The sequence below is a fragment of the Akebia trifoliata genome, chromosome 7 (genome assembly GCF_017979445.1).
Source record: "Akebia trifoliata isolate Shusen 1 chromosome 7, ASM1797944v1, whole genome shotgun sequence".
NCBI classification, from domain to species: Eukaryota; Viridiplantae; Streptophyta; class Magnoliopsida; order Ranunculales; family Lardizabalaceae; genus Akebia; species Akebia trifoliata.
This window is the reverse complement of record NC_141381.1, coordinates 26157698-26184748: the sequence shown is the minus strand read 5'-3', so window position 1 is coordinate 26184748 and position 27051 is coordinate 26157698. Positions and strand designations below refer to the sequence as shown.

At 36.1% G+C, this 27051-nt stretch overlaps 2 protein-coding genes across 3 annotated transcripts; both read left to right on the top strand.

Moving 5' to 3' along the window:
* Positions 1 to 2032: 2032 nt before the first annotated feature.
* Positions 2033 to 9003, top strand: LOC147398612 (uncharacterized). 2 transcript variants are annotated; one of them, XM_086447868.1, is made up of 2 exons: positions 2033 to 3730; positions 7435 to 9003. In XM_086447868.1, the coding sequence occupies exons 1-2, from the start codon at positions 3019 to 3021 to the stop codon at positions 8742 to 8744; spliced, it is 2022 nt and encodes a 673-aa protein (XP_086303994.1). In that variant the 5' UTR covers positions 2033 to 3018; the 3' UTR covers positions 8745 to 9003. The 2 variants fall into 2 exon arrangements, with proteins under 2 accessions (XP_086303994.1, XP_086303993.1); XM_086447867.1 differs by having other exon boundaries at positions 2038 to 3726; positions 7431 to 9003.
* A 3967-nt stretch (positions 9004 to 12970) lies between these two features.
* On the top strand, positions 12971 to 16627 carry LOC147398611 (uncharacterized). The gene is made up of 2 exons (XM_086447866.1): positions 12971 to 14021; positions 15022 to 16627. Exons 1-2 carry the CDS (start codon positions 13314 to 13316, stop codon positions 16333 to 16335), a joined length of 2022 nt encoding a protein of 673 aa, XP_086303992.1. The 5' UTR covers positions 12971 to 13313; the 3' UTR covers positions 16336 to 16627.
* The last annotated feature ends 10424 nt before the right edge of the window (positions 16628 to 27051 follow it).

Below are 27051 nucleotides of genomic sequence, written 5' to 3'. Positions count from 1 at the left end.
AAGTGGGTAGTTATCTGATGTAGCACATGGTCTCTTCAGTATTTGGTTGAAGCAGAATTCGTTGACCTCTAGCCCATCATAATCATATAAAGCACCATCAATCACCAATCAGAAGTTTGTGGGTTGAGACGATCATTATCAATGGCTGATGGGCTTGGAAGGTGGGCCTTCTGGTCAACAAATTTTTAAATGAGTGGACAGGTGTAAAGTTCTGGGCCTATGGTTTGTCTCCCTAACAAACGGCACCACTTAGAAATCTTTCCAAGCAGTTGGAGAGCACATGGAGTAGATATGTCTGGACCCACTAAACAAATGGGTCCCTCAAATCTTATACAAAGTTTGTCTAAATTATATCAAGATACCATGGTCTAAACCTCATAATTGACTCTTAATCCCATAAGTGGCCCACAAACTACCCTTAAGTTAAAATCGAACGATAGATGATCGTAGCCATCGGATTGATTGAAGATAATTTGTGTGGCACACATGCAAAAGCCCCGGAACCACTGAATACATTGACCTCGACCCAATAATGCCATATCACACACTTTTTGGGCCCACAGAAACCATCATATTTCGGCACCGTTGGATAATCATAAATCTACTTATCAAAATTAATCTAGTTTAGGAATCAGTTCATCTCATACTTTTCGAATGAGTTAATATGATAATATGTATTTCGTGGGAGGTAGTAAATATTTGAGTTTGAACTCAAAATCGTGAGTCAAAATTTAAATAAGAATAATGATTTTCTAACACCCCTCTCTGACAAATGCCCCCATCAAAGAGTCGTAGATCATTTGTCTTGGAATACGTATAATGATAAATCTTTTTCTTGTATATCCCGAGGAAATGGTCTACAGTTCTGTGATGGGGGCGTAGGGAGGGGGGGTGTCATAGTATCATATTATCACAACTCTTTAGATAAATGAAATATTCATTTGTTCTACAAAAATAGAAAATTTGTAAATTTATATATAGCCATGAAAAAAGTAGTGACACACATTAAACCCTAAGGGGTTGGCTCAATGGCAATGTTCGACCGATAAACGGTTAATGCCCATAGGTCATGAATTCGATAGTCAATATGAGCATTAATTCCTCATGGGCTACCCACGATGACACACCCTCACTTGTGTAGTGTGTGTGATGTGTTGGCATTATACGTGCCCCAGGACTCATTTTTGGAGAAGACCATGGTCTATGAATTAGACAAAATCCTGATACACGGGATGACAAACGGGACTGATTTGTTGTCTACAGGGATACCTCGACATAAACAAAAATTTTCATTTTCAAATAATTCAAACTTGTTCAGATTATAATGAACTTGCAATGACTAGAATGACTAGGGAATGAGATATGTTGAATATTGATTCCTTACAAATTTGTATTTAAATAAATATACTTTTGAATATAAAGTAGAGTAGTAAACATTATACCACAAAATTCTATTTTTATTTTTTATATCGATAATAAATATTTATCTTGTATCTTATAATTATTAAAGAAATCTAAAACTTAAAATCCAGTTGATGAATGAATCATGGATTATGTGCCCACTTGTCTTTAATATCAAATAATTCGCCCACGTCATCTCTGTTTCGAATGAGTTTTTAAGTCTTCACCTTGTCTGAAAATGTTATCAGATATCACTGTGTCGTAGAAGAAAAAATTCTATGAACTTTGAAAGAAAAAAAAATCAAAGAAAGTTATTTTTCATCATTGAATTTTAATTTTAAGTTTGAGGTTGGATGAAAATTTGGTAACCTTCAAACCTTAGATCAAGCCAAAAAAATGTTGTCTTTCCAATTATTTTTTTAATTTGAGGTTTTTCATGAAATAGTGAGGGCTGGAGTGTTGGATTGCCCATGTGATAATAATTTGAGCTTAACGATCCTTAGTAAGATTTAAAATCTTACTAAGTAGTAAGGAAAGCTTTTTTCTATAATCTATGGGAATGGGAGGGAGGACTGGAGTGTGACTCATACCGTCCACCACACCCAAGTGCATCCTTCTTATCCCCCCCAGCATCGAGGGCTGTCAAAGTCACCATCTATCAAGAGATTTACAGATAAACCTCAAAATCTAAGAAACAAAATCCAAATAAAATTACAGATTACATGAACCCTCCAAAAATTTTCTCTACAAAAACAGTATTTCACTCCTTTCTCTCTCTACAGTTCAAGATTTCTTCTTAATCATGAACCACCAAAAATAAAAATTCATTTCTAAATCTTCGGAGTACAGTTAAAGTTTATGGTCCTTAAACTCTATCCTTCTACTCCACCACTGCCTTAATAAAGGGTCTGTTTCTTTTTTTCTGTATTCTCTTTCTTTGAGAGTTCTAATGGCTTTGATTGCCTCCTTTTCTAATGGGTTTTATAGTTTTTTCACTGTGTTCTTGACCTTAGCTTTGGTGGGTCTTCTTTATCTTCCCATGTTTTTGTCTGGTGGTTCTTCTGCATGTGCTTTCCATGAGCACTAATGGATCACTTTACAGGTTTATCTCTTCTCTTTGTGTAAGCTTTAATGTGTGTTCTGTTTCTTGCTAAGTAGTTCTGTATTTTTTTCCCTTATTTGAGCTCTAATAGATTTAGATTCCTGGGTTTTACTTTGTTTCTTCTGGCATATTCTGAAGGTTCCTAGTCTTCTATGTATTTTACTGCTTTGAATTGAATTGGGTCTTTCCTCTTTTCCTTCTAAAAGCAGTACTTTGTCTACAATTTCTTACTTTTTCTTTAGTGTGTACTGTGTACTCTCCATATTTTCTTCTTCTCAGTTGTCTTCTTGAATTGTGGGGGTTTAGTTCTCATGTTATCTCAAATGGGTCTCTCTTAATTTTTCCTAAAAACCTCCATATTTTCCTCATCTCAGTTGTCTTCTTGAATTGTGGGGTTTTATTCTCATATTAATCTCAAATGGGTCTTTCTTAGTATCCCATAAAAACTGTTATTTCTTCTAAATATTCTTCTTTTCTTCCTTTGAGCCCAAATTTTTCCACCCTATTGAAGCCCAATGCCTCCATCATACTTTCCTCTGCGGTGGGAGAGCACCGGAGACCAATGGTGGTATGCCTCCCCTATCGATTGGGCGGCTGCGAATGGCCACTATGACTTGGTCCGCGAGCTCCTCCACCTTGACACCAACCTCCTCATCAAGCTAACCTCCCTTCGCAGAATTCGCCGCCTTGAAACCGTTTGGGATGATGAAGCCCAATTTGATGACGTTGCAAAATGCCGCTCTGAAGTTGCTGGAAAGCTCCTCCTTGAATGTGAAACCAAGAAAGGGAGCAACTCTCTCATCCGAGCTGGTTACGGTGGATGGCTTGTGTACACCGCAGCCTCAGCTGGCGATGTGGGTTTTGTTCGTGAATTGCTCGAGAGAGACCCACTTCTTGTATTTGGAGAAGGAGAATATGGTGTCACTGATATATTTTATGCTGCTGCAAGGAGCAAGAATTCGGAGGTTTTTAGGCTTTTGTTTGATTTCTCGGTGTCACCGAGGTGTCTGATGAGCAGCCGAGGTGAATTAGAGGAACAACCGGGGGAGATTCCGTCGGTTTTTAAGTTGGAAATGTTGAATAGAGCTGTTCATGCTGCAGCAAGAGGTGGGAATTTGGAGATCCTGAAGGAGCTTCTTGTAGATTGTTCTGATGTATTGGTTTATAGAGATGCTCAAGGCTCTACTATCTTGCATACAGCTTCTGGTAGAGGACAGGTTGAGGTGAGTTCCCCCCCCCCCCATTTTAATGAGAATTTTTAGCCAAAATTTTCCACTTCAAGTTAGCTTGTGTGTTGTAGAACTAATTACTCCTTGATAGATTCACATTTGAGTTATACATGGTTATGCACTTTATTTGATTAGTGTTAGTAGGTAACATATTAATTGAGGATATATCTTTGCTAATAATTCTGTGATACTGGTTTATGATATTTATCATTTAGAAATGTTTGGTTTGTGGTTGCTTGTACTGTTGTTAAATTGGTAGTGAATGGGTTTCAAGAAGGCAGTGATGTCAATTGTGTTCAGTTTAGATTTTTTTGTGTTTTTTCAATTAAATTTATGTCTTCATGGCTGTATATAATATTTCATTAACCCTTTTCTGTCTTATTGGTGCAATAACTTGAGTGCACTGAGTGAGTTTGGAAATAATAGATAAAATAGAGAAAGGTGATTGAGATGGTTTAAGCATGACCAACAAAAGCTAATGTTACTAGTGAGAATGAGTGCTAATGTGATACCTGTGAGAAGCAGAGCTTTGGTGCAAGTCAAAGACTATGATAAAGCATGGGGAAGGCTGAAATTGACATGGATGGAGATAGCAAGGAAATATACGAACTAAAGATATGGCTTAAGACGAGTTGAACGGTGAAGTAGGATTCTTGTTTCCAAACCCAATATTCACTATAAGAGAGAGATGATATTGATGGGGTCCTTATTCTTGCTTGAGTATTATGGTAGTGGCAGGAACCATACATAATTGAGCTGTTCAGAGATCTGCCCACCATTTTCATGATGTTGACCAAACCTCAAATATTTATCAAGCACTCAAGAAGAGATTATTGTGTCAAGGGTCACCCAATTATGGACATAGTTTGAGAATCATACTAGGTAATACGTATGATGCTGCACTGTTTAGTAATCAAAATTGAGAGAGGTGTCTTTGTTAACATGTGGGAGTAGAAACACCTTGAACCAGGGAAGAAAGGGTTCTGGATGCTGTTAAGTATTCAATAGATCCTAGTAAATGAAATTTGTCAGTCCCTTAGGGTGACCCTTATGCCTTTCTCATTTCCAAGTGGGGCAAATGAGCCAGTTAGATATATCTGATAGAGCCCAGAATCATTTTTAAATGGGTAGAAAACAAGACTAATGAACAAAGTCCAAAAATAAAGATGAAAGAATGACCGAGTTCACTGCTGTAAACTTAAAATTTTAAATTGCTAAACACGATATCCATCAGTTCTTTGGTTTTGCAATTTGAGAAAGAAACGGTGGAGATGCATAGATTCTTCCACTGAACGTGAAGATCTCCTCAGGAAGTTCTGAAGTACATGTTCTACAGGTACCAGGATCTCGTGGGTAGAAAGAGATGAGTGCCAAGGAGATGAAGTTACAAAAAGGCAAGCTATTCTAACAAGCTTCCATTTAGTAAACCTATCGTGAACAGTTGATCGATAGGGTAGTCTGTAAACACAAAGTGAGCTCCCCAGGTTAAGTTGTCAGTTCCCATGGTTTGGAAGACATACATGCATTTTCAGTTGTTGAACTATGCCTTTTGTAATTTTGCAAGGGCTTGGTTTGCCTTGTGGCTGGTTGCCTTTGTAGCTTTTTAGCTTTTTGCCTTTTTTTTTTTTGTTCCCTTACTTTGCTTTTGTAAGGGGGCCATCTCGTCCTCCAGTCTCTCTCTTTTTTTTTTTTTTTGGTTTTAATAAAATTATACTTATATAAAATAATAATAATGAATGGTTGTTTCCACTTTGTGGGTTGACAAGGTAGTTAGAATGTAATCCTTTTGAGGATTACCATGTTTATTTAGTAAGAAACATGGGAAGTTTAATACCCATTTTTTAGGAATCTAGTATCGAATGACATCCAAAGATGAAATTTGATAGTCTTGTGTTTCTTTCTCAACTGTGTATATGTTAAGTTTTGGGATGCTAAACCCACTCTAGGAAGGACAGAAGAATTAAGTTTTGGGGTGCTAAACCGTCTCTAGGAAGGACAGAAGAATCTGATCCACTTCATAAAGATGTAACTGTCCTTCGATGGAGATATATGCTGATATTTGTTGTGAAAACTGGTGCTAAATCAATCAGTTGATGTTCTTTGATGCTACTACGAGTTCAAAAGTTCAATTTCAGATTACCCACCAAAGGAAAAGAACAAAGTACTGACTTGCAACTACGAGTTTGCAACAAATTTGTAATGGTTATAATAATGTTCCAGTTGCAAAATCTTTCTCAACTTACCTTCCCTTGCCTCTGCCAATTTTCTCCAAACTGCTTAAGTCCAAAGAAATCTCAGTCCGAGACATTTTTTTTTCAATGGGTAAGCTGGACTTGAACCCACGACATCAAAGTTGCTTTGCAATATGTCAAACCAAGTGACCTATGGCTCTAATCCCCAGTCTGAGACATTGTTGATGACATCGATACAAATATTATTGGGATACTCTTGAACAATTGGTGAACTCTAAGAAGAACCCTCGACCTCGAAACATGTTTACTTTATTAGTGCATAACATTTTGAGGTTATTTTGTTAATACATTATTATGTTAGTACATTTACAGGTTTAGGCAAGTTTTAAGCTATACTGTTATGATTGGGTTAATTCAGCAATTGTTGTTTTTCTTTATGTTTGTATGCATAGTAAAAGTCTTATTCAAGTATTGATCAGGGAATCACCATTTTTTCCAGTATATCTCTATTTCTGGAAGATCAAATACTTAAACGATGGTTGGGTTTACAGTTGTACTCCTATATGTATGGTTGCGATAACCCCAAAATGTTGATTTTTGACTTTGAAACATCGTATAATGGACCCTTCGGAATTTGGGTTGGTCCCAAATAGGGACCTTTTGTTTGTTGGTAGTGATTGCAATCTACAAGACTAAGCCATATATTCCCCCCATTTGGGGTGTTGGTGTTGGTTAAGCTTCCCAACTCCATAGTGGCCCAGACAGTTGATGGCCATTGAAATCTTAACTAGTTCAACAGCTTGAAAGAGGCTGGATCAATGGACACTGGCAGTATAGAAAGCACTTAAATTTAAAAATCTGCCTGTCATGCAAAGGCTGCAGTTGATAAGAGGATTGTCGAAGCCCTTAACTTTTTTCTGTTTTTGACAGATAAGCCACTTAAATAAATTATCTCAAGAATTACAAAATCTATGTTGTTTTGTTGAAACACCCAAATATGCTACGATCCAGACAATGAACTCACAAAACAATACGAAAAAGAGAGAAAAACAATAAACAAGATTCAATCACGCAAGAGACACAATTTACATGGTTTGGAAATATTGCCTACTTCCCCGGGCGGGGAAAATGGTTTCTATTGATGAAGAATCACGAAGATGCAATACAATTTTAGGGTTTTCCTAAGAGAAATATATATACTACCTAGGGCTTCTAATAAATTTTCTACTACCTGGGCCTCGTAAATGTACTTGTCTCCAACATACCTCCAAAGATATAATCCGAAGTTAGGGCCATAAACAACTTGAGTTTTGTAAATTGTATGCAAAGCTTGTAAAGGAAATTTTCACACTCTTGGGGAACATCATGGAGTTGGATCCCTCCCTAGAACTCTCTTGATACCTCTGCTTTCTCAAGTTTCACATTTTCTATTTACTGACTTAGAAAATATGTCATTTTTTACTTTGTTGTTCTCCCATTCTTAACCAATCTAGTTCAATCATGCAGGTAGTTAAGGATCTAGTTGCATCGTTCGATATCATCACCTCTACAGACGGTCAGGGTAACACAGCATTGCATGTGGCCGCTTACCGGGGCCATTTATCAGTGCTGGAAGCTCTAATCATCGTATCTCCCTCATGCACATCTTTAACAAACAATGCCGGTGACACTTTCCTCCATATGGCCGTCGCTGGTTTTCGAACCCCCGGTTTCCGAAGGTTGGACCGACAAATTGAGCTAATGAAGCAGTTACTATGCGGGAAGATTGTGAACATGAATGATGTCATCAATTCGAGGAACAACGATGGTAGAACCGCTCTTCATATGGCTGTTATCGGAAACATTCATTCTAATCTAGTGGAACTCTTGATGACTGTTCCATCAATCAATCTAAACATTCGTGACGCAGATGGCATGACCCCACTTGATCTCCTCAGCCAGAGGCCACGATCAGCATCGTCAGAAATACTGATCAAGCAGTTGATTTCAGCCGGAGGCATCTCCAATTGTCAGGATTACGTGGTGAGAAGTGCCATCGTTTCTCACCTAAGGACGCAAGGTATTGGAAGCAGCCCCGGAACTTCATTTAGAATCCCGGATTCAGAGATATTCTTGTACACGGGTATTGAAGCATCAGATGCCGGTGGTGATCAGGGTAGTGTAGGTATGAGTTCGTGCTCGAGTGAACTGAGTCACTTTGACTCGTCAGGTAATAAGAAGTCAGGCTCCATAAATAATGCTGCAAGGCGTCTAAAAATTCTCCTCCGGTGGCCCCAGAAAAAAGAGAAGAAATACAATGATCTTAAGAAGTTGGGGGATGATGATTCGGTGGGATCGTATAAGAAATGGAGCGATTTGGAGGATACCCCGACTCCACTCCGACAAAGATTCTCAAAGTCCTCTGTGCTTCCTAACAACAAACGGACTCTTTCGGTCAGGAGCAATCTCCCAAGTCCATCTACCAAGAAAAAATTCGCTGCAGGCCTAATGCAAGGTGTCATTCAAGCCATGCCGCATTTGACCGTTCCAGCCCGATCACCTACAAGTTCGTTATCTCGATCATCAATGTCTTCTCCTACGTCAGTGGATAAACTAAAGGGTGTACTGACGGGAGATGATAGCGCAGGTCCATCTTGCTCTAATCATCAACCTTTTAATGGTGGAATACCAGACACGATCAACAAATCAACCTCGGTTAATAGAAGATTGATGATGAACCAGTATTTCTGTTTCGGCGCACATGGCCTGGCCATTGATGACCCGGGTAGGGGGTCGCGATCAAACCAGAACTATAAACGTTCGGTTCTATCAATGAGATAATCGAACAAGAAGCAACACTGGGTAGTTAAGATCGGAGCAAAAGCGTCTATCTGAGCCAAGCCCAGTTAAGCGGAGTAGATTTTGGTGAGATCTACATCTGGTTATTAGATATATTTGCATTTAGATTGCATGTGTGCTTGTATAATGTGTGTAGATCACTCACATGGTAGTTTGTAACTGTTTGTCTAAACCATGTTTTCATGGAGAATTCTCAAGACTGCTAGCATGTATTATGTATCTGTAAACTTTTCTCTTGGTATTTCTTAGTCTGATCAAAGCTCTATACTTCAAACACTATAGGGTGGTTAGTACACAGTGCTAATCAATGGTAGAACATATTTTAGATTAGACAGTGCTGCCACAGTGGTCTAGAGTTGTGCCATGGCAAGCAATCGCAACTTAATGAGAATCGATCATCCAGAAGATGAGTCTGGATAATCTCGACATAATCTGGTTTATCCAAAAGAAGTCTTTCATCTCAAGTCCTAGAAAAGAGGCCCTACCAATTCAAATCCAAGCAAATTTAGTCCCATAACCAGTCTTGGAACTTTCAAGAGGATATCATCATTTGCTTCTGCGACTCGCTCGTTAGATTGAATGGTGTATCGTTTGTCAGCATGTTCCAATGAGCATCACCAAATTGGTTATCCAATCTCCAATCCGAGCTTCCACGCTAAACTAGGGGCATTTTTCGAGGGAAACAAAATCTCACCCATCAAATGTATCCAAATGTTGGGTGCTATAGGATGGTTAGAACACAATCTTTTAGATTAGAAAGTGCTTGAACATGTGCTCATCAAATGTATCCAAATGTTGGGTGCTATAGGCTGGTTAGAGCACTATCTTTTAGATTAGAAAGTGCTCGAACATGTGCTCATTTGTCCGTGGAGTGCAACTGTCGGAAGCTTATGCTATTTAACTCTTAGATAGCATGGAATGGTAGCAACCAATTTTACCTTGCTTGGATCAACCACTCAAATCGATTTCCATTTCAGCTTAGAAGTACAAGTAGTTGCAGTCCTTTATGATTAACCCTTGAACAGATTTCCGATATCTCAACCCATTAAATGTTATTGAGGTCTACTTTTCACTCTTATAGTTGTTATTCAAGCTGAATAATGCATGAAATGAGCCATCTTGGGAACTCAAAACATTCAGGTTGAGAGTAGAGGATCAAACAAGATGGGTCTAGTAAGATCTAGCCAACTCAAAACATTCAGGTTGAGAGTAGAGGATCAAACAAGATGGGTCTAGTAAGATCTAGCCACCTAGGGGCCCAAATTGAAATCAAACCCAACATAGGTCAGTTCTACTAAATAAGAACCAGAATCAAACCGAATTGCCCATAGAACCAAGTCGAACTAAGGTCGGTTGGTTCAGTTCTATGGATTGCCAAAATCCTATAAACCTGCTTGGAAGCAATACATTTATAATTTAAAATATATATATATATATATATATGGGAAATGTTCAGCAGCAACAACATTTTGGCAAAACATTTTTCAAAACATGGGTTAGAGGTTTTGGAATGGGCTGATTTTTGGTGAGGATGATCTCTACGGTGAGGAGATCATCATCACCAAAAATCAGCCCATTCCAAAACTTCTAACCCCATCAAAAATGGTTTACAAAAAATGGACGGTCCACGATTTTTCAACTTGTAAACTGGGGCTAGAAGTTTTGGAATTGGCTGATTTTTGGTGAGGATGATCTCCTCACCGTAGAGATCATCCTCACCAAAAATCAGCCCATTCCAAAACCTCTAACCCATGTTTTGAAAAATGTTTTGCCAAAATGTTTGTTGTATATATGTGTGTGTGTGTGTGTGTGTGTGTGTGTGTGTGTGTGTGTGTGGTGGGGGGGATGCTAATGTCTAAACATGAAATTTCATATAATAAGCCATAAACATGAAATTTCATATAATAAGCCATTTATCTATCCATAAAAAATAAAATAAAAAAGTCATTAATCTATCCTGAATAAGTTAATAAATTTCAAGAACAGTGTAAAATAATTCATTATAAATTTATATATTTATTTATTTTATAATGGTTTGGTTGTCAGTTTGGTTCGGTTCTATACAAGCATTGAATTGAAAATCAAATCAAATTGATTGGTTCTACATTTTCTTAACCCAAACCAAACCACAACTTATTCCATACCACCCCAAAGCTATCTGTTTGGTTCGGTTCTCGATTTGAACCGGATCAAGTTGTACCCCTAGTAAGATCTGGATAGATTACTTATTGGGTTTGAAATATGGGTACATAAGCCACTAAATTTGGGTCTGTTATGTGGGTTATTTATGTGCTCCCAATAGAATTTCTTCAATCTAAATCCCAAGAGCATAACCAGTTTTAGTTTTAGTAAAAGAAAATGAGAAGAATACCAAATAGGTTAGAAATTAATGTTGACTAGTTAATTGTTAATGGCGGATTTATAGGCTTTATAATGTTCAGCCCAAATGGCCCATGGTCTAATACACTGGGCTTGGACTGGGTATGATTCATCATGGGGCAGTTATCTATACACAAGGTCTGGAATATGACACCTTGTACTAAAACCCAATAGTTCCATGATAGACTGCTGGTGTTCTGGATTTGTTAGTTGTGGACATGAGTCACATTTTCTCCCAATACACTTGGGCTAACCTAGACTAGTTGCAGGCCCATAAAAAGAGAGAGCCTAGCCCATTTCATCTCAAACCCAACTTAAAATGGATTTAGTCACACCTGAGGGTATGTTTAATTGCACGGGAAATTAGGAAAAATTAAAATTCCCGTGACAACGACAATTTTCAAGTGTTTGACACATCAAAAACTTTAAATTTGCACAGAAAGTGATTTGCCAACACCTCTGATTTCCTTCATTAACGGCAAATCACTTTCTTACCCTCCTCCTATTGAAAACGATTTGCCAACACCTCCGATTTTCCTTCATTAACGGCAAATCACTTTCTTACCCTCCTCCCCTTGGAAAACGATTTGTTAGCACACGGCAAATCAAACAAAATCGATATTTGTTTTATAAATAAAGTTAAACAAAATAAAAAAGCACACAAAAAATAAAATCATAATTTTATTTATAAAATAAATATTTAAATTATTAAAAATTAATTATTTTATCAAAAAAAAACTATCTAAATCAATCCTTTTTTTTTTTTTTTTGTAAATTTCTAATCGAATAATTAATATGAAATTATATCAATATTTGTTTTATAAATAAAATTAGAGAACTACTATTGGCACACCAAAAAAAAAGAAAATAATAAGTAAAAGTTTTGGTGCCAAAAGAAACTATATCATTATTTGCTAGATTTGATATATTTTTTTTAAGTTTATGATTATACGAGCCTAATCATAATTGTAAACAACGACTAAATTGTTTGAACGAGTGTTATAATGTTGAGATAATAATTTGAGCCAAACCTTTGTAATGTTTGAAGAATGTGTTTTAATCTTTAATTAGAGTGCGAAAAAATAATTTAAGAAATTGGGATGGAATAATTAAAACGTAATGTCCCAATGGTAGCTCTCTTAAAATTTCGGGGTGCCAATAATAATTCTCTAATAATTTAAGAAATTGAAGGTGTAATAATTCAAATCTTTCCACACACAAAAAAAAATGATTTATTTTTATATAATTATTACAAAAAATAAAATAAATAATATTTATTTGATTTTTTTTATACAATTCAAATAATAAAAATAATTTTTCCTATTGTGCCCAAACAATAAAAAAGGATTTGTCTGACAAATGATTTACCAATTAATATTTTCTCTGCAATCAAACACACCATAAGTTATGAAATTCATTTGTCCCAAACCACCCCCCAAATCAATACAAAGCGAACTAGTTTGTAGTACGGTTCACTAGTCAATTATAGTAAACCACCTATCGATATATTTGCGAACCCAATAGTTGTAGTTTGTTAAATTTTTTTATGGGTTTAGTAAACTCAATATAATATTTAGGTCGAATCAAAATGTGAAAATACAACATAGTTGCTTAAAATTTTCTATTATGTTTCAGTGCAAGAGTCATCGATAAAATAATTATTTTCATCATTTTCTATTCACCATCAAATGAGTATTTACTTTTTATTTTATTGATTTTTAAAATAAGAATATTTGATCATAAATAATAGAAAAATAATTGTACCTTTGTACTTGGAACTTTTCATCTGAGTTTCTTTTCTTGCTTGCTTTCTAAGAGTAAAATTCTCTCATAAAGTCATAAAGTAGTAGCCCACACATGACTTATTTTCATGTCTACAATTTCTCACTTTTTCTTTAGTGTGTAATGTGTACTCTCATATTTTCTTCTTCTCAGTTGTCTTCTTGAATTGTGGGGGTTTAGTTCTCATGTTATCTCAAATGGGTCTCTCTTAATTTTCACTAAAAACCTCCATATTTTCCTCATCTCAGTTGTCTTCTTGAATTGTGAGGTTTTGTTCTCATATTAATCTCAAATGGGTTTTTCTTAGTTTCCCATGAAAATTGTTATTTCTTCTAATTTTTCTTCTTTTCTTCCTTTTGAGCCCAAATTTGTCCACCCCATTGAAACCCAATGCCTCCATCATACTTTCCTCTGCGATGGGAGAGCACTGGAGACCAATGGTGGTTTGCCTCCCCTATCGATTGGGCGGCTGCGAATGGGCACTATGACTTGGTCCGCGAGCTCCTCCACCTTGACGCCAACCTCCTCATCAAGCTAACCTCCCTTCGCAGAATTCGCCGCCTTGAAACTGTTTGGGATGACGAAGCCCAATTTGATGATGTTGCAAAATGCCGCTCTGAAGTTGCTGGAAAGCTCCTCCTTGAATGTGAAACCAAGAGAGGGAGTAACTCTCTCATCCGAGCTGGCTACGGTGGATGGCTTGTGTACACTGCAGCCTCAGCTGGCGACGTGGGTTTTGTTCGTGAATTGATCGAAAGAGACCCACTGCTTGTATTTGGAGAAGGAGAATATGGTGTCACTGATATATTTTATGCTGCTGCAAGGAGCAAGAATTCGGAGGTTTTTAGGCTTTTGTTCGATTTCTCGGTGTCACCGAGGTGTCTGATGAGCAGCCCAGGTGAATTAGAGGAACAACTGGGGGAGATTCCGTCAGTGTTTAAGTTGGAAATGTTGAATAGAGCTGTTCATGCTGCAGCAAGAGGTGGGAATTTGGAGATCCTGAAGGAGCTTCTTGTAGATTGTTCTGATGTATTGGTTTATAGAGATGCTCGAGGTTCTACTATCTTGCATACAGCTTCTGGTAGAGGACAGGTTGAGGTGAGATTTTTAGCCAAAAATTTTCCACTTCAAGTTAGCTTGTGTGTTGTAGAACTAATTACTCCTTGATAGATTCACATTTGTGTTATACATGGTTATGCACTTTATTTGATTAGTGTTAGTAGGTAACATATTAATTCAACTATTGATCGGGGAATCGCCATTTTTTCCAGTATATCTCTATTTCTGGAAGATCAAGTACTTAAACGATGGTTGGGTTTACAGTTGTACTCCTATATGTATGGTTGCTATAATCCCAAAATGTTGATTTTTGACTTTGAAACATCGTATAATGGACCTGTCTGAATTTGGGTTGGTCCCAAATAGGGACCTTTTGTTTGTTGGTAGTGATTGCTATCTACAAGACTTAAGCCTTATATTCCCCCCATTTGGGGTGCCAGTGTTGGTTAAACTTCCCAACTCCATGGTGGCCTAGACAGTTGATGGCCATTGAAATCTTAACTAGTTCAACAGCTTGAAAGAGCTGGATCAATGGACACTGGCAGTATAGAAAACACTTAAATTTAAAAATCTGCCTGTCATGCAAAGGCTGCAGTCAATACGAGGATTGTCGAAGCCCTTAACTTTTTTTTTGTTTTTGACAGATAAGCTACTTAAATAAATTATCTCAAGAATTACAAAATCTAAGTTGTTTTGTTGAAACACCCAAATATGCTACAATCCAGACGATGAACTCACAAAATCTAAGTTGTTTTCTACTACCCCTGGGCCTCGTAAATGTACTTGTGTCCAACATACCTCCAAAGATATAATCCGAAGTTAGGGCCATAAACAACTTGAGTTTTGTAAATTGTATGCAAGGCTTGTAAAGGAAATTTTCAAACTCTTGGGGAACATCATGGAGTTGGATCCCTCCCAAGAACTCTCTTGATACCTCTACTTTCTCAAGTTTCACATTTTCTATTTACTGACTTAGAAAACATGTCATTTTTTACTTTGTTGTTCTTCCATTCTTAACCAATCTAGTTCAATCATGCAGGTAGTTAAGGATCTAGTTGCATCGCTCGATATCATCACCTCTACAGACAGTCAGGGGAACACAGCATTGCATGTGGCTGCTTACAGGGGCCATTTATCAGTGCTGGAAGCTCTAATCATCGTATCTCCCTCATGCACGTCTTTAACAAACAATGCTGGCGACACTTTCCTCCATATGGCCGTCGCTGGTTTTCAAACCCCCGGTTTCCGAAGGTTGGACCGACAAATTGAGCTAATGAAACAGTTACTATGCGGGAAGATTGTGAACATGAATGATGTCATCAATTCGAGGAACAACGATGGTAGAACCGCTCTTCATATGGCTGTTATCGGAAACATTCATTCTAATCTAGTGGAACTCTTGATGACTGTTCCATCGATCAATCTAAACATTCGTGATGCAGATGGCATGACCCCACTTGATCTCCTCAGCCAGAGGCCACGATCAGCATCGTCAGAAATACTGATCAAGCAGTTGATTTCGGCCGGAGGCATCTCCAATTGTCAGGATTACGTGGTGAGAAGTGCCATCGTTTCTCACCTAAGGACGCAAGGTATTGGAAGCAGCCCCGGAACTTCATTTAGAATCCCGGATTCGGAGATATTCTTGTACATGGGTATTGAAACATCAGATGCCGGTGGTGATCATTGTAGTGTAGGGATGAGTTCGTGCTCGAGTGAACTGAGTCACTTTGACTCATCGGGTAATAAGAAGTCAGGTTCCATAAATAATGCTGCAAGGCATCTAAAAATTCTCCTCTGGTGGCCCCAGAGAAAAGTGAAGAAATACAATGATCTTAAGAAGTTGGGAGATGATGATTCAGTGGGATCGTATAAAAAATGGAGCGATTTGGAGGACACCCCGACTCCACTCCGACAAAGATTCTCAAAGTCCTCTGTGCTTCCTAACAACAAACGAACTCGTTCGGTCAGGAGCAATCTCCCAAGTCCATCCACCAAGAAAAAATTCGCTGCAGGCCTAATGCAAGGTGTCATTCAAGCCATGCCGCATTTGACCTTTCCAGCCCGATCACCTACAAGTTCGTTATCTCGATCATCAATGTCTTCTCCTACATCGGTGGATAAACTAAAGGGTGTACTGACGGGAGATGATAGCGCAGGTCCATCTTGCTCTAATCATCAACCTTTTAATGGTGGAATACCAGACGTGATCAACAAATCAACCTCAGTTAATAAAAGATTGATGATGAACCAGTATTTCTGTTTCGGCGCACATGGCCCGGCCATTGATGACCCGGGTAGAGGGTCGCGATCAAACCAGAACTATAAACGTTCAGTTCTATCAATGAGATAATTGAACAAGATGCAACACTGGGTAGTTAAGATTGGAGCAATAGCGTCTATCTGAGCCAAGCCCAGTTAAGCGTAGTAGATTTTGGTGAGATCTACATCTGGTTATTAGATATATTTGCATTTAGATTGCACGTGTGCTTGTATAATTTGTGTAGATCACTTACTTGGTAGTTTGTAACTGTTTGTCTAAACCATGTTTTCATGGATAATTCTCAAGACTGCTAGCATGTAATATGTATCTGTAAACTTTTCTCTTGGTATTTCTTAGTCTGATCAAAGCTCTATACTTTAAATACTATAGGGTAGTTAGTGCTCAGTGCTAATCAATGGTAGAACATATTTTAGATTAGACAGTGCTGCCACGTTGGTCTAGAGTTGTGCCGTGGCAAGCAATCGGGACTTAATGAGAATCGATCATCAAGATGAGTCTGGATATACCATAATCTGGTTTATCCAAAAGAAGTCTTTCATCTCAAGTCCTAGAAAAGAGGCCCAACCAATTCAAATCCAAGCAAATTTAGTCCCATAACCAGTCTTGGAACTTTCAAGAGGATATCATCATTTGCATATGTGTCCCGCTGGTTAGAGTCAACGGTGTATCGTCTGTCGGCATGTTCCAATGAGCATCACCAAATTGATTATCCAATCTCCAATCAGAGCTTCCAACCTAAACTAGGGGCATTTTTCGAGGGAAACAAAATCTCAGCCATCAAATGTATCCAAATGTCGGGTGCTATAGGATGGTTAGAACACAATCTTTTAGATTAGAAAGTGCTCGAACATGTGCTTGTTGGTCCGTGGAGCGCAACTGTCGGAAGCTTGTGCTATTTAACTCTTAGATAGCATGGAATGATAGCAACCAATTTTACTTTGCTTGGATCAGCCACTCAAATCGATTGCCATTTCATTTCAGCTTAGAATTACAAGTAGTTGCAGTCCTTTATGACTAACCCTTGAACGGATTTCCGATATCTTAAAAGTGTTCATATTTGATAGCAAGTTCACCAAATTTTCATAGGACTGGTATCTCAGAAAGTGTGGATTTACCATGGACGATCTTCAGAAAATTCAATGTCGTTCTCCTCTGTTTTTAATGCTATAGGAAGAATTTTACGGAGCCTAGATACTAGCTTTTTAACAATTCGATGCTGTATCTGAAAAAGAGAGGAAGAATCTCAATGTCTAGGAGAACACATTGGAATAGTCCCGACGAATTCTAGCCTAGACATTGCTCTACATGCTTTATTTGCAGGATTTCGCTATTCAGTGGGTAAAAATCTTTGGTCAAATCCATGTTTTTTAAGGGTTAATCCAACCCTTTTTTGTAAAGGAACCTGACTCTCACTTGCAAGGATTTAACTTAATATCTCAACCCATTAAATGTTATAGGTGCAAAGCTTGAGGTCTACTTTTCCCTCTTATATTTGTTATTCAAGCTGAATAATGCATGAAATGAGCTTCTTGGGAACTCAAAACATTCAAGTTGAGATTAGAGGATCAAACAAGATGGGTCTAGTAAGATCTAGCCATCCAAATTGAAATCAAACCCAACATAGGTCGGTTCTACTAAATAAGAACCAGAACCAAACCGAATTGCCCATAGAATCAAATTGAACTAAGGTCGGTTGGTTCAGTTCTATGGATTGCCAATATCCTATAAACGTGCTTGGAAGCAGCATATTTATATATATATATATATATGGGGAATGCTACGTCTAAACATGAAATTTCATATAATAAACCGCTTATCTATCCATAACAAAAAGGCATTAATCTATCCGTGATAAGTTAATAAATTTCATGGACTGTCTAAAATAATGCATTATAAATTTATATTTATTTATTTATTTTATAACGGTTCGGCTGTCGGTTTGGTTCGGTTCTATACAAGCATTGAATTGAAAATTAAATCGAATTGATCAGTTCTACATTTTCTTAACCCAAACCAAACCACAACTTATTCCAAACCACCCCAAAGCTATCTGTTTGGTTCGGTTCTCAATTTGAACCGGATCAAGTTGTACCCCTAGTAAGATCTGGATAGATTACTTATTGGGTTTGAAATATGGGTACATAAGCCACTAAATTTGGGTCTGTTATGTGGGTTGTCTATGTGCTCCCTCCCAATAGAATTTCTTCAATCTAAATCCCAAGAACATAACCAGTTTTAGTTTTTAGTAAAAGAAAATGAGCAGAATACTAAATAGTATTTAGAAATTAATGTTGACCAGCTAATTGTTAATGGCAGATTTGTGGGCTTATAATGTTCAGCCCAAGTGGCCCATGGTCTAATACACTGGGCTTGGACTGGGTATGATTCATCATGGGGCAGTTACCTGTACACAAGGTCTGGAATATGACACCTTTTACTAAAGCCCAATAGTGCCAAGATAGACTACTGGATTTCTGCGTTTGTAAGTTGTCGGCATGAGTCACGTTCTCTCCCAATACACTTGGGCTAATCTAGACTAGTTAGAGGCCCATAAAAAGGAATAGCCTAGCCCATTTCATCTCAAGCCCGACTTAGAATGGATTTAGTCAGACTTAAAAGTATGTTTGATTGCACGGAAAATTAAAAAAATTAAAATTACGTAGAAAAGGACAATTTTCAAGTGTTTGACAGGTCAAAAATTTTAAATTTGCACATAAAATAATTTGCCAACACCCCTGATTTTCCTTCATTAACGGCAAATCACTTTCTTACCTTCCTCCCCTTTGAAAACGATTTGCCAACACCCCTGATTTTCCTTCATTAACGGCAAATCACTTTCTTACCCTCCTCCCCTTGGAAAACGATTTGCTAGCACACGGCAAATCAAACAAAATAGATCTTTATTTTATAAATAAAGTTAAACAAAATCAAAAATTACACAAAAAATAAAATCATGATTTTATTTATAAAATAAATATTTAAATTATTAAAAATTAATTATTTTATCAAAAAAATTTATCTAAATCAATCTTTTTTTTTTTTTTTGTAAATTTCTAATTGACTAATTAATTTTAAATTATATCAATATTTGTTTTATAAATAAAGTTAGAGAGCTGCAATTGGCACACCAAATAAAAAAAGAAAATAATAAGTAAACGATATAGTGCCAAAAGAAACTATATCATTATTTTCTAGATTTTATCTATTTTTTTTTAAGTTTATGATTTTGCGAGCCTAATCATAATTGTAAACAACTACTAAAATTATTTGAACGAATGTTATAATGTCGAGATTATAATTTGAGCCAAACCCTTGTAATGTTTGAAGAATGTGTTTTAATCTTTAATTAGGGTGTGATAAATAATTTAAGAAATTGGGGTGGAATAATTAAAATGTAAGGTCCCAATGGTAGTTCTCTAAAAAATTTGGGGTGCCAATAATAGTTCTCTAATAATTTAAGAAATTGAAGGTGTAATAATTCAAATCTTTCCCCAAAAAATGATTTATTTTTATATAATTATTATATAAAAAATTAAATAATATTTATTTGATTTTTTTATACAATTCAAATAACAAAAATAAGTTTTCCTATTATACCCAAACAATAGAAAAGGATTTGCTTGACAAATGATTTGTCAACTAATATTTTCTCTGCAATCAAACACACCCTAAGTTATGAAATTCATTTGTCCCAAACCACCCCCCAAATCAATACAAAGCGAATTAGTTCATAGTATGGTTCACTAGTCAATTATAGTAAATCACCTATCGACATATTTGTGAACCCAGTCGTTGTGGTTCGTTAATTTTTTGATGAGTTCAGTAAACCCAATATAATATTTAGTCGAATCGAAATGTAAAAGTACAACATAGTTGCTTAAAATTCTCTATTATGTTTCAGTGCAAGAGTCGTCAACGATAAAATAATTATTTTCATCATTTTCTTGTCACCATCAAACAAGTATTTACTTTTTCTTTTATTGATTTTTAAAATAAGAATATTTGATCATAAATAATAGGAAAATAATTGTACCCTTGTACTTGAACTTTTCATCTTAGTTTCTTTTCTTGCTTGCTTTATAAGTAGAAAATTCTCTTAAAGTCATAAAGTAGTAGCTCACACTTGAATTATTTGCTTGGATACTTAGATTTTGGTAGGTATTAAGGTTGTTAAGTCCTCCATCTATATTTCATATTATATATAATGATGTATGGGTGTAAATTAGTGATAAATTTCTTTCCATGATGTCATGGTTTAAGAACCTATCCAAAACCAACCACTTAATTTAACTTACAAGAATAAGAAACCATTTACTTGTAAAATCAAAGTTCTTAGGTGTACCCATCATCAAGATAATGCCAAGAACGCTCATGTCATTCACATAGACTTCCATTTCTTTAGAAAATTCCAACACTATATGAAATAATTGTGCCGTGTTACTTAGTGAGTTATCCAAATAATTTTTTAAATAACGACATTTTCGATTATTTTCTTTATTTTTATGTTTTATATTGAATTTAATGAAATTTGCTAGCGGTTTCGATTATCTACTTCGTTGTTTTTTTAAGTGGAATTCATTAGTAGAGTGGGTTGGAAGCATATATAGATGTGGTCAACAAAATTCGAAAAGTGAAGCGGCTATAGCCGTAGAAATTGATCAAATGAAGGAATGTTGACTCAATTTTATAAGATGAAGTCGACAGATTCTTGATTTGAATCTTTGTTGAAATTTCAAAAAGCAAATGAGTAGTTTAGACAATATAGTTTGTGGGTTTGGATTAATATTTGAGAATATTTCCAATATTTTCAAACTGACTGACAAAACCATTAACCTTTGTCTTCTACAAGTGACTAATAGAATGACCTAAGTGCCTTGATCTTCATTTTTTTGATCTTTCATGAGTTCTCTACCAAAAATTTATCATCTTTGTTTTCTTAATGTGTGGAGGCTTAAGGAGATGGAATCTTGAGGTTGTAGAGGAAAGTAAAATTTTCACATAGACGTACAAGTGGGTGAATTTTGGGAAAGTAGAGGTTAAGAATGAGGGTGTTTATGTCATTTATTGATAGTCTAACAGTAAAGACTAAGGTCAAGGGATGTATCATTAGTTTGAAAATACAGGGGTATCTCAAATATTCACTTAAAAATGGGAGGGGTAGATCTTAATTGCCTAAATAAAAAATATAAGGAGGAGAACGGTCTAAAAAATGTGGGGCCAACATGTTTTTGGACAAGAAAATATCCAAAATGAGTCCCACACTCCACTTAAATTGCAAGATAGTTAGAAAAACGGAATATTTAGTCAAAATAGGCACAAATTGACCAGCTCACCACACCTTTGAGAGATTGGGTGTGAAAGGGCAAAAAAGTCAACCTTTTTTTTTTTTTTTTTTTGTCGAGTTAGAGAAAGATATAATTGGATAAGAGGGATTTTGGATTCTTTTGTCCACGTGAGATATTAAAGGTGCATTTGGCCTAATAGGGCTTGGGCTGGGCCCAACCCAAAATTCTAAATTTTCTATATAAACCCACTTCAGTGGACATAGATTGGACCCACCAAACAGGCACCCAGACAAAAGATTCATTTAATTCAAAGATTAGTGAAGAAGATTCAAAAGATTGGTGGGTCCCACTCTCAAACACCATTTGCAGTGAAAACGCAAGCCAAGTGTACACAAGCATCAACAACAGCGTGCTTGACCCGTTAACCGGTCCATTTTCAATCATTTTTTTAATTTTAGTCTTCGCGTCTTTTTTTCCCTTTTTTTATTCTCATAAATGTATTATTCATGGCTCCTTACCTTTTTATGCCCCTCGTATCTTGGAAAATTACTCCAAATGCCACTTTTTTACTAATAAAAATAAGTCAGGAGGGCTCTCACTTCACCTCTATAGGTTTAAGTAAGTGAGAGGAAACCAAATTTCTTCTCCATGATATATAAATTTCAGTGGTTTTGGACACTTGACTCGGGTGTCGACAGAGTTGAGTCAACTTTGTAGCTCACAAGTTGACTAGCTTGAGTCAATAAAATACATCTTATACTTATTATGTCCTGTGTGAATATGAATCAAAATTAAGACCTAAAGTGAATCGGATCCGAGTTAGGGCCTTGTCAAGGCCAAAATGTCAATAAAAGCTGAATCAAGTTGATCTGAAAACATGATGAGATCATTCAATCTTAGATGAGTCAACTCGATATCAAACATTATCTAAAACGACGATAGCAAGAAGTCTTGATTTGAATCCTTGCGCTTTCTTCGAATTTGTGTTAGACTCAAAATTTTTGTGGCACCTTAATGTTCTCCCCTCCATGATAAATAGATATTGTCTCGCTTGTTAGGGATTTGTGACGTTGATATACTACAAGATCTTGACTCCAGATCTGTTGCCCTGACAATGTTCAAGGATGGATTTGGGAGTTGATCGAGATGGTGGCTTCTATAATAGGGCATTACATGAAAATTGAAAATTTTTACGAGAAAATTAAATTGTACAAGGCTTACAAATTTTAGAAATTGAATTTCGACGAACTTGAACTGTTGAAATTTTGTTATGTTCCCCAAATTTGATGGCTTAGAACTGTCAAATTTCTCTCATATTCCATGAATATGAGGGTTTCAACCCATAGAAAAAAAAGATTTGAGAATGAAAAATTCGATAGCCTAAATATGTGATTTTTCCATGTTGTGGGGTATCTTTTGATTATTCTCAAAATTTAAGTATTATATCTAACTTGAGCATCTAAATCTCTTTGACACATAATACAATGCTCGAAAACATAAAAAAATGATAGATTAGATAGACAATCTTCAGATTTTCATTATTGAAGAAAAAAAAATGATCCCATCGATTGAAAATCGGGATTTGTATTTTAGATCATGCGGACTGCCACAAGGATGCTTGTATAAACCCTCCAAAAAATAGATGGCATAAATACACCTTGAGAATAAGTATCTGGGGGTATATTGGTAAAAAAAATATGTTTGAGGGTATTTTCGATACAAAATTCAATTCCTCAAGGTATATTTATTGCCCCTTAACGTGTGTTCTTAGGACACATGTTAACAAAACCTTATATAAAAGGGTGAATTAGACATACCCCTATATTTTGCTGAATACTAGATATACCCTCTCTATGTTTTGAAAATGATGACATGCATCCCTTGACGTGAGTCTTTTAAATGGACTAAGGGGAAAATACTCAAATACCCTCACCATTAATCTTTAACTAAAATCCCATATTTTTTTTCTTCAAAAATCAGTCATCTTCAACCTCTTTGAATAAAAAATTTAACTCTCATCATCTATCTTAAGATTTTATCTACTTCAAGTCTTCAACATTCAAATCTCAAAGTAAGATATAATTTTTGAAGAAGTATAAAATGATGAAATTTTGGATAGAAAATTTTAAAATATTTTGCAAAATGAGGCAAGATAGAAAATGAGCTATAGATTAAAGTAGAGGGCATTTTAATCTTTCCTCCTTAGTCTTTTAAAGGGAAGCATGTCATCAGTTTCAAAACAGAGGGGGTACTTATAATATTCAGCAAAACGTAGGGTGGTATGTCTAAATCACCCTATATAAAGTTATAAATTATAAAACTTGGGCCATGTGAAAAGACTAAAAAGGTGTGCTTGTCGACGACATGACACGTAATAAAAAGTCGACTCCCACGTTCCTTTACGTAATAGAAGGAATTTGAACTCAATCCAACGACCCACTAAACGTAGTTTTAGACTCTTTGACTAGATAAAAGGGATATTCTCGTAATTTTATCTTGTAGCACATTCTAAATGTCAACGCACATGGAAAATGAAATAACAACTGGTGTTTCGTGATGAGGACATTAAATCGATCATTTAAACAATAAAACGATTGTCATTTTGGGGATAAAATATGATTTAGAAAACTGTAACAAATTTCAAATGAGGAATATATTGGAATGACACAAGATATTTACTGCGATTCTCACAAGTCTGACGAGAGATGTGCACATAACCATAGATGTGTTTCCTTGTGATACGAGTAAAAATCATCTATGGTTATGTATGCATGTTCATATCAGAATTGTGAGAATCACGGTAAATCCTGTGTCGCCCCAACATGACTCTTCAAATAATTGTGCCTATCAGTATGAATATTAATGTATTAAACACTCAAATTGGACTGATAAAACATGTTTGATTGGTTACTAGGCCCCGATGGAACTGCATTAATCAATGGATGGCCTACCTCTTAGATGGGGACATTGATCCCAGAGTAGTGATTTTCTGACTCAAAATTATTTTTTTCACTCGATTTGTACTCGATTGACGTGATAAGGGCACAGAATCATAGATCGTTTTCTTTGAGATACACAAGTGATCGAGTGCAGATTGAGTGAACAAAATCGAGTCGGTAAATCATTAACCTTGAGTCAATAGGTTGATGTGATACTGATATTTGATCGAGTGATCAAATATTTGACACTCGGGGCAATGGGCATGGCAATCAAACATCCATCGATATGGACAAACTCATAATCGAAAATACAATTGCCCACGTTCCAAGCAAATAAAATCTCTAACAATAAAATTTTCTATGTATAGATTAGGCAAAAAAAATCCTTCAGAAAGACGTTTGACAACAAGCAAAATCGGTATTCTAACAAAATCAACATGATATCCAAATTATGGAATGACGACATGTACGATCATGATCTATAAGAGAAAAAATGGCTCTAATAAGCCAAAAAGACTACTAAGAGATAACCAACCTCGCCATAAAAAGATGTACCATTGAAAGTAAATACGTGTAATTTCTATGAAATCTATTTGTTACTTTGTCAAATTATTAACTAACTTGATTGTCGAGGAGTATCCATCCATAAATAAATCGATGGAACTCAGAGGAAGATGTTTGGTTCGGGAATGAGAGCCGGGTCAAGAAATTTTTTACCGCATTTAAGATGATATCGGATATGGGACACATGGTACAAGATTTAATGTTATTTAATAAAATTGCTTTATTGATTTTAGATTAGATGGTTTAGATGAAATTGGTATGTGGTCTGCTTGGAACTTTTATTAAAGAGTGATTGGGAGAAATAGAAAGAAACAAATCCATGAAATTCTCTAATAGGAAATATCTTCTAATCTTAGCCGTTCCTTCTATTCATGAGTGAAAATGAGATTTGCCAAACAAAACATCATACGGTTACCATTCGCTTTCACTGTGACTTGTGGGGTTTTCAAAATGAAAATTTGATTTGGTTTGATCACAACTATTCCATAAAAGTAGTTTTGAGTGGCTGTAAATTTTTGCAATACAGGATGTCTTTCTTTTCCACAATAGGGTAGGTTAACTTTGTTGCCAACTGATTTAGGTTTGTGGCCCACCATAACTATTATATGATGTGTGAGATGTACATGTAGCCCATTAGTGCATCAATCCATAAGATTCTCTTTTGTGGGTGCCCACCCCTTAAAGGGTCCATGGTCTATAATCTTATAATGATCTGACTAGATATGTTAATTTTATTTTTAAAATGTTAAGATATATTCATTAACCAATATGTTTAGGACATACATATATAAGTGAAATTGATGCATAATTTGGTTGTGTATGATATTGTTGTCACGACAATAGTCCCTCCTAGATGATAAACTTGGGGGGTCCAACGTAAAATCAATTGGCTATGAGTGGAGAGGCCCATTAGTTTATAAGGAGAGAGAGATAGAGAGAGAGAGAGAAGGCAATGAGTGTCCAATGTGAGACTAAACTCAACACGTCTTAAACGTATGGGCCGGACTGGGCCAAAGTGTGTGGAGATATGAACTGGATGACGTAGAGGAGAGAAAAGTTCGCTCTAATACCATGATAAACTTGGGGGTCCAACTCAAAACCAATTGGTAATGAGTAGAGCAGCCTAAGAGCTTATAACGAGAGAGACAAGGCAATGAGTGTCCGATGCGAGACTAAACTCAACACAAGAGAGTCATTTGGTTGCGATAGAAGAGAGATAAGTGGGACTAACTAAGAGAATTATGGGCTCAAAATTCCTTTTCCAATATGATTGAACAATCTTCCATCTTTCTCCATGCCGCTTCATTAATTTTTCGTTGTGATATGATGATCAGGTCAATATTAATTTTGGCAAAGTAATGATGTCTTAGATCCAAAATTGAATGCATTTGCTCATGAGTCTAATCCTTTATATAGTAGCTAACCCTCGATTCTATCGGATTAAGGCCTGATGAAATCGCCTCTCCGATTGGATTGTAAATTATTATATGTTGCCTCTACTAGGAGTTTCAATGCGTACCCATTTAATTAGAACCAAACCGAAATCAAATTTGAAAATCCCAGTTATGAATGTTATTTTATTGGAATCGATTAGAATTAGGTCTTTTGAAGCCAAAATGATAAGAATTGAAACCAATAAAAATCAATAGGAATCGAGAATCAAAATTCTTTACGGAGAAAATTTTTGACGATTCCAATTTCAGCTCCATTAATTCGAGAGTCAAAACAAATAGAAAATAAATCATAAAAATTTAATGGTTTTGATTCCTTTGGAACTGAACTAGAATTGATCCATTGACACCCCTAGCCTCTATAAGATTAAAATTCTCAGGGCAATCCAATACATGTCTTAACACGTATCAAAGTTTGTTAGTGATCATTCTTTCGTGTTGGGTTTCTTGAACATGCATTGTTGACTTGCATCATCAGACGTTAGTCTCTTCGAATGCATGTAACCACCGTTTTGATTTCCTAATTTTATGGTGGAATGCTCTATT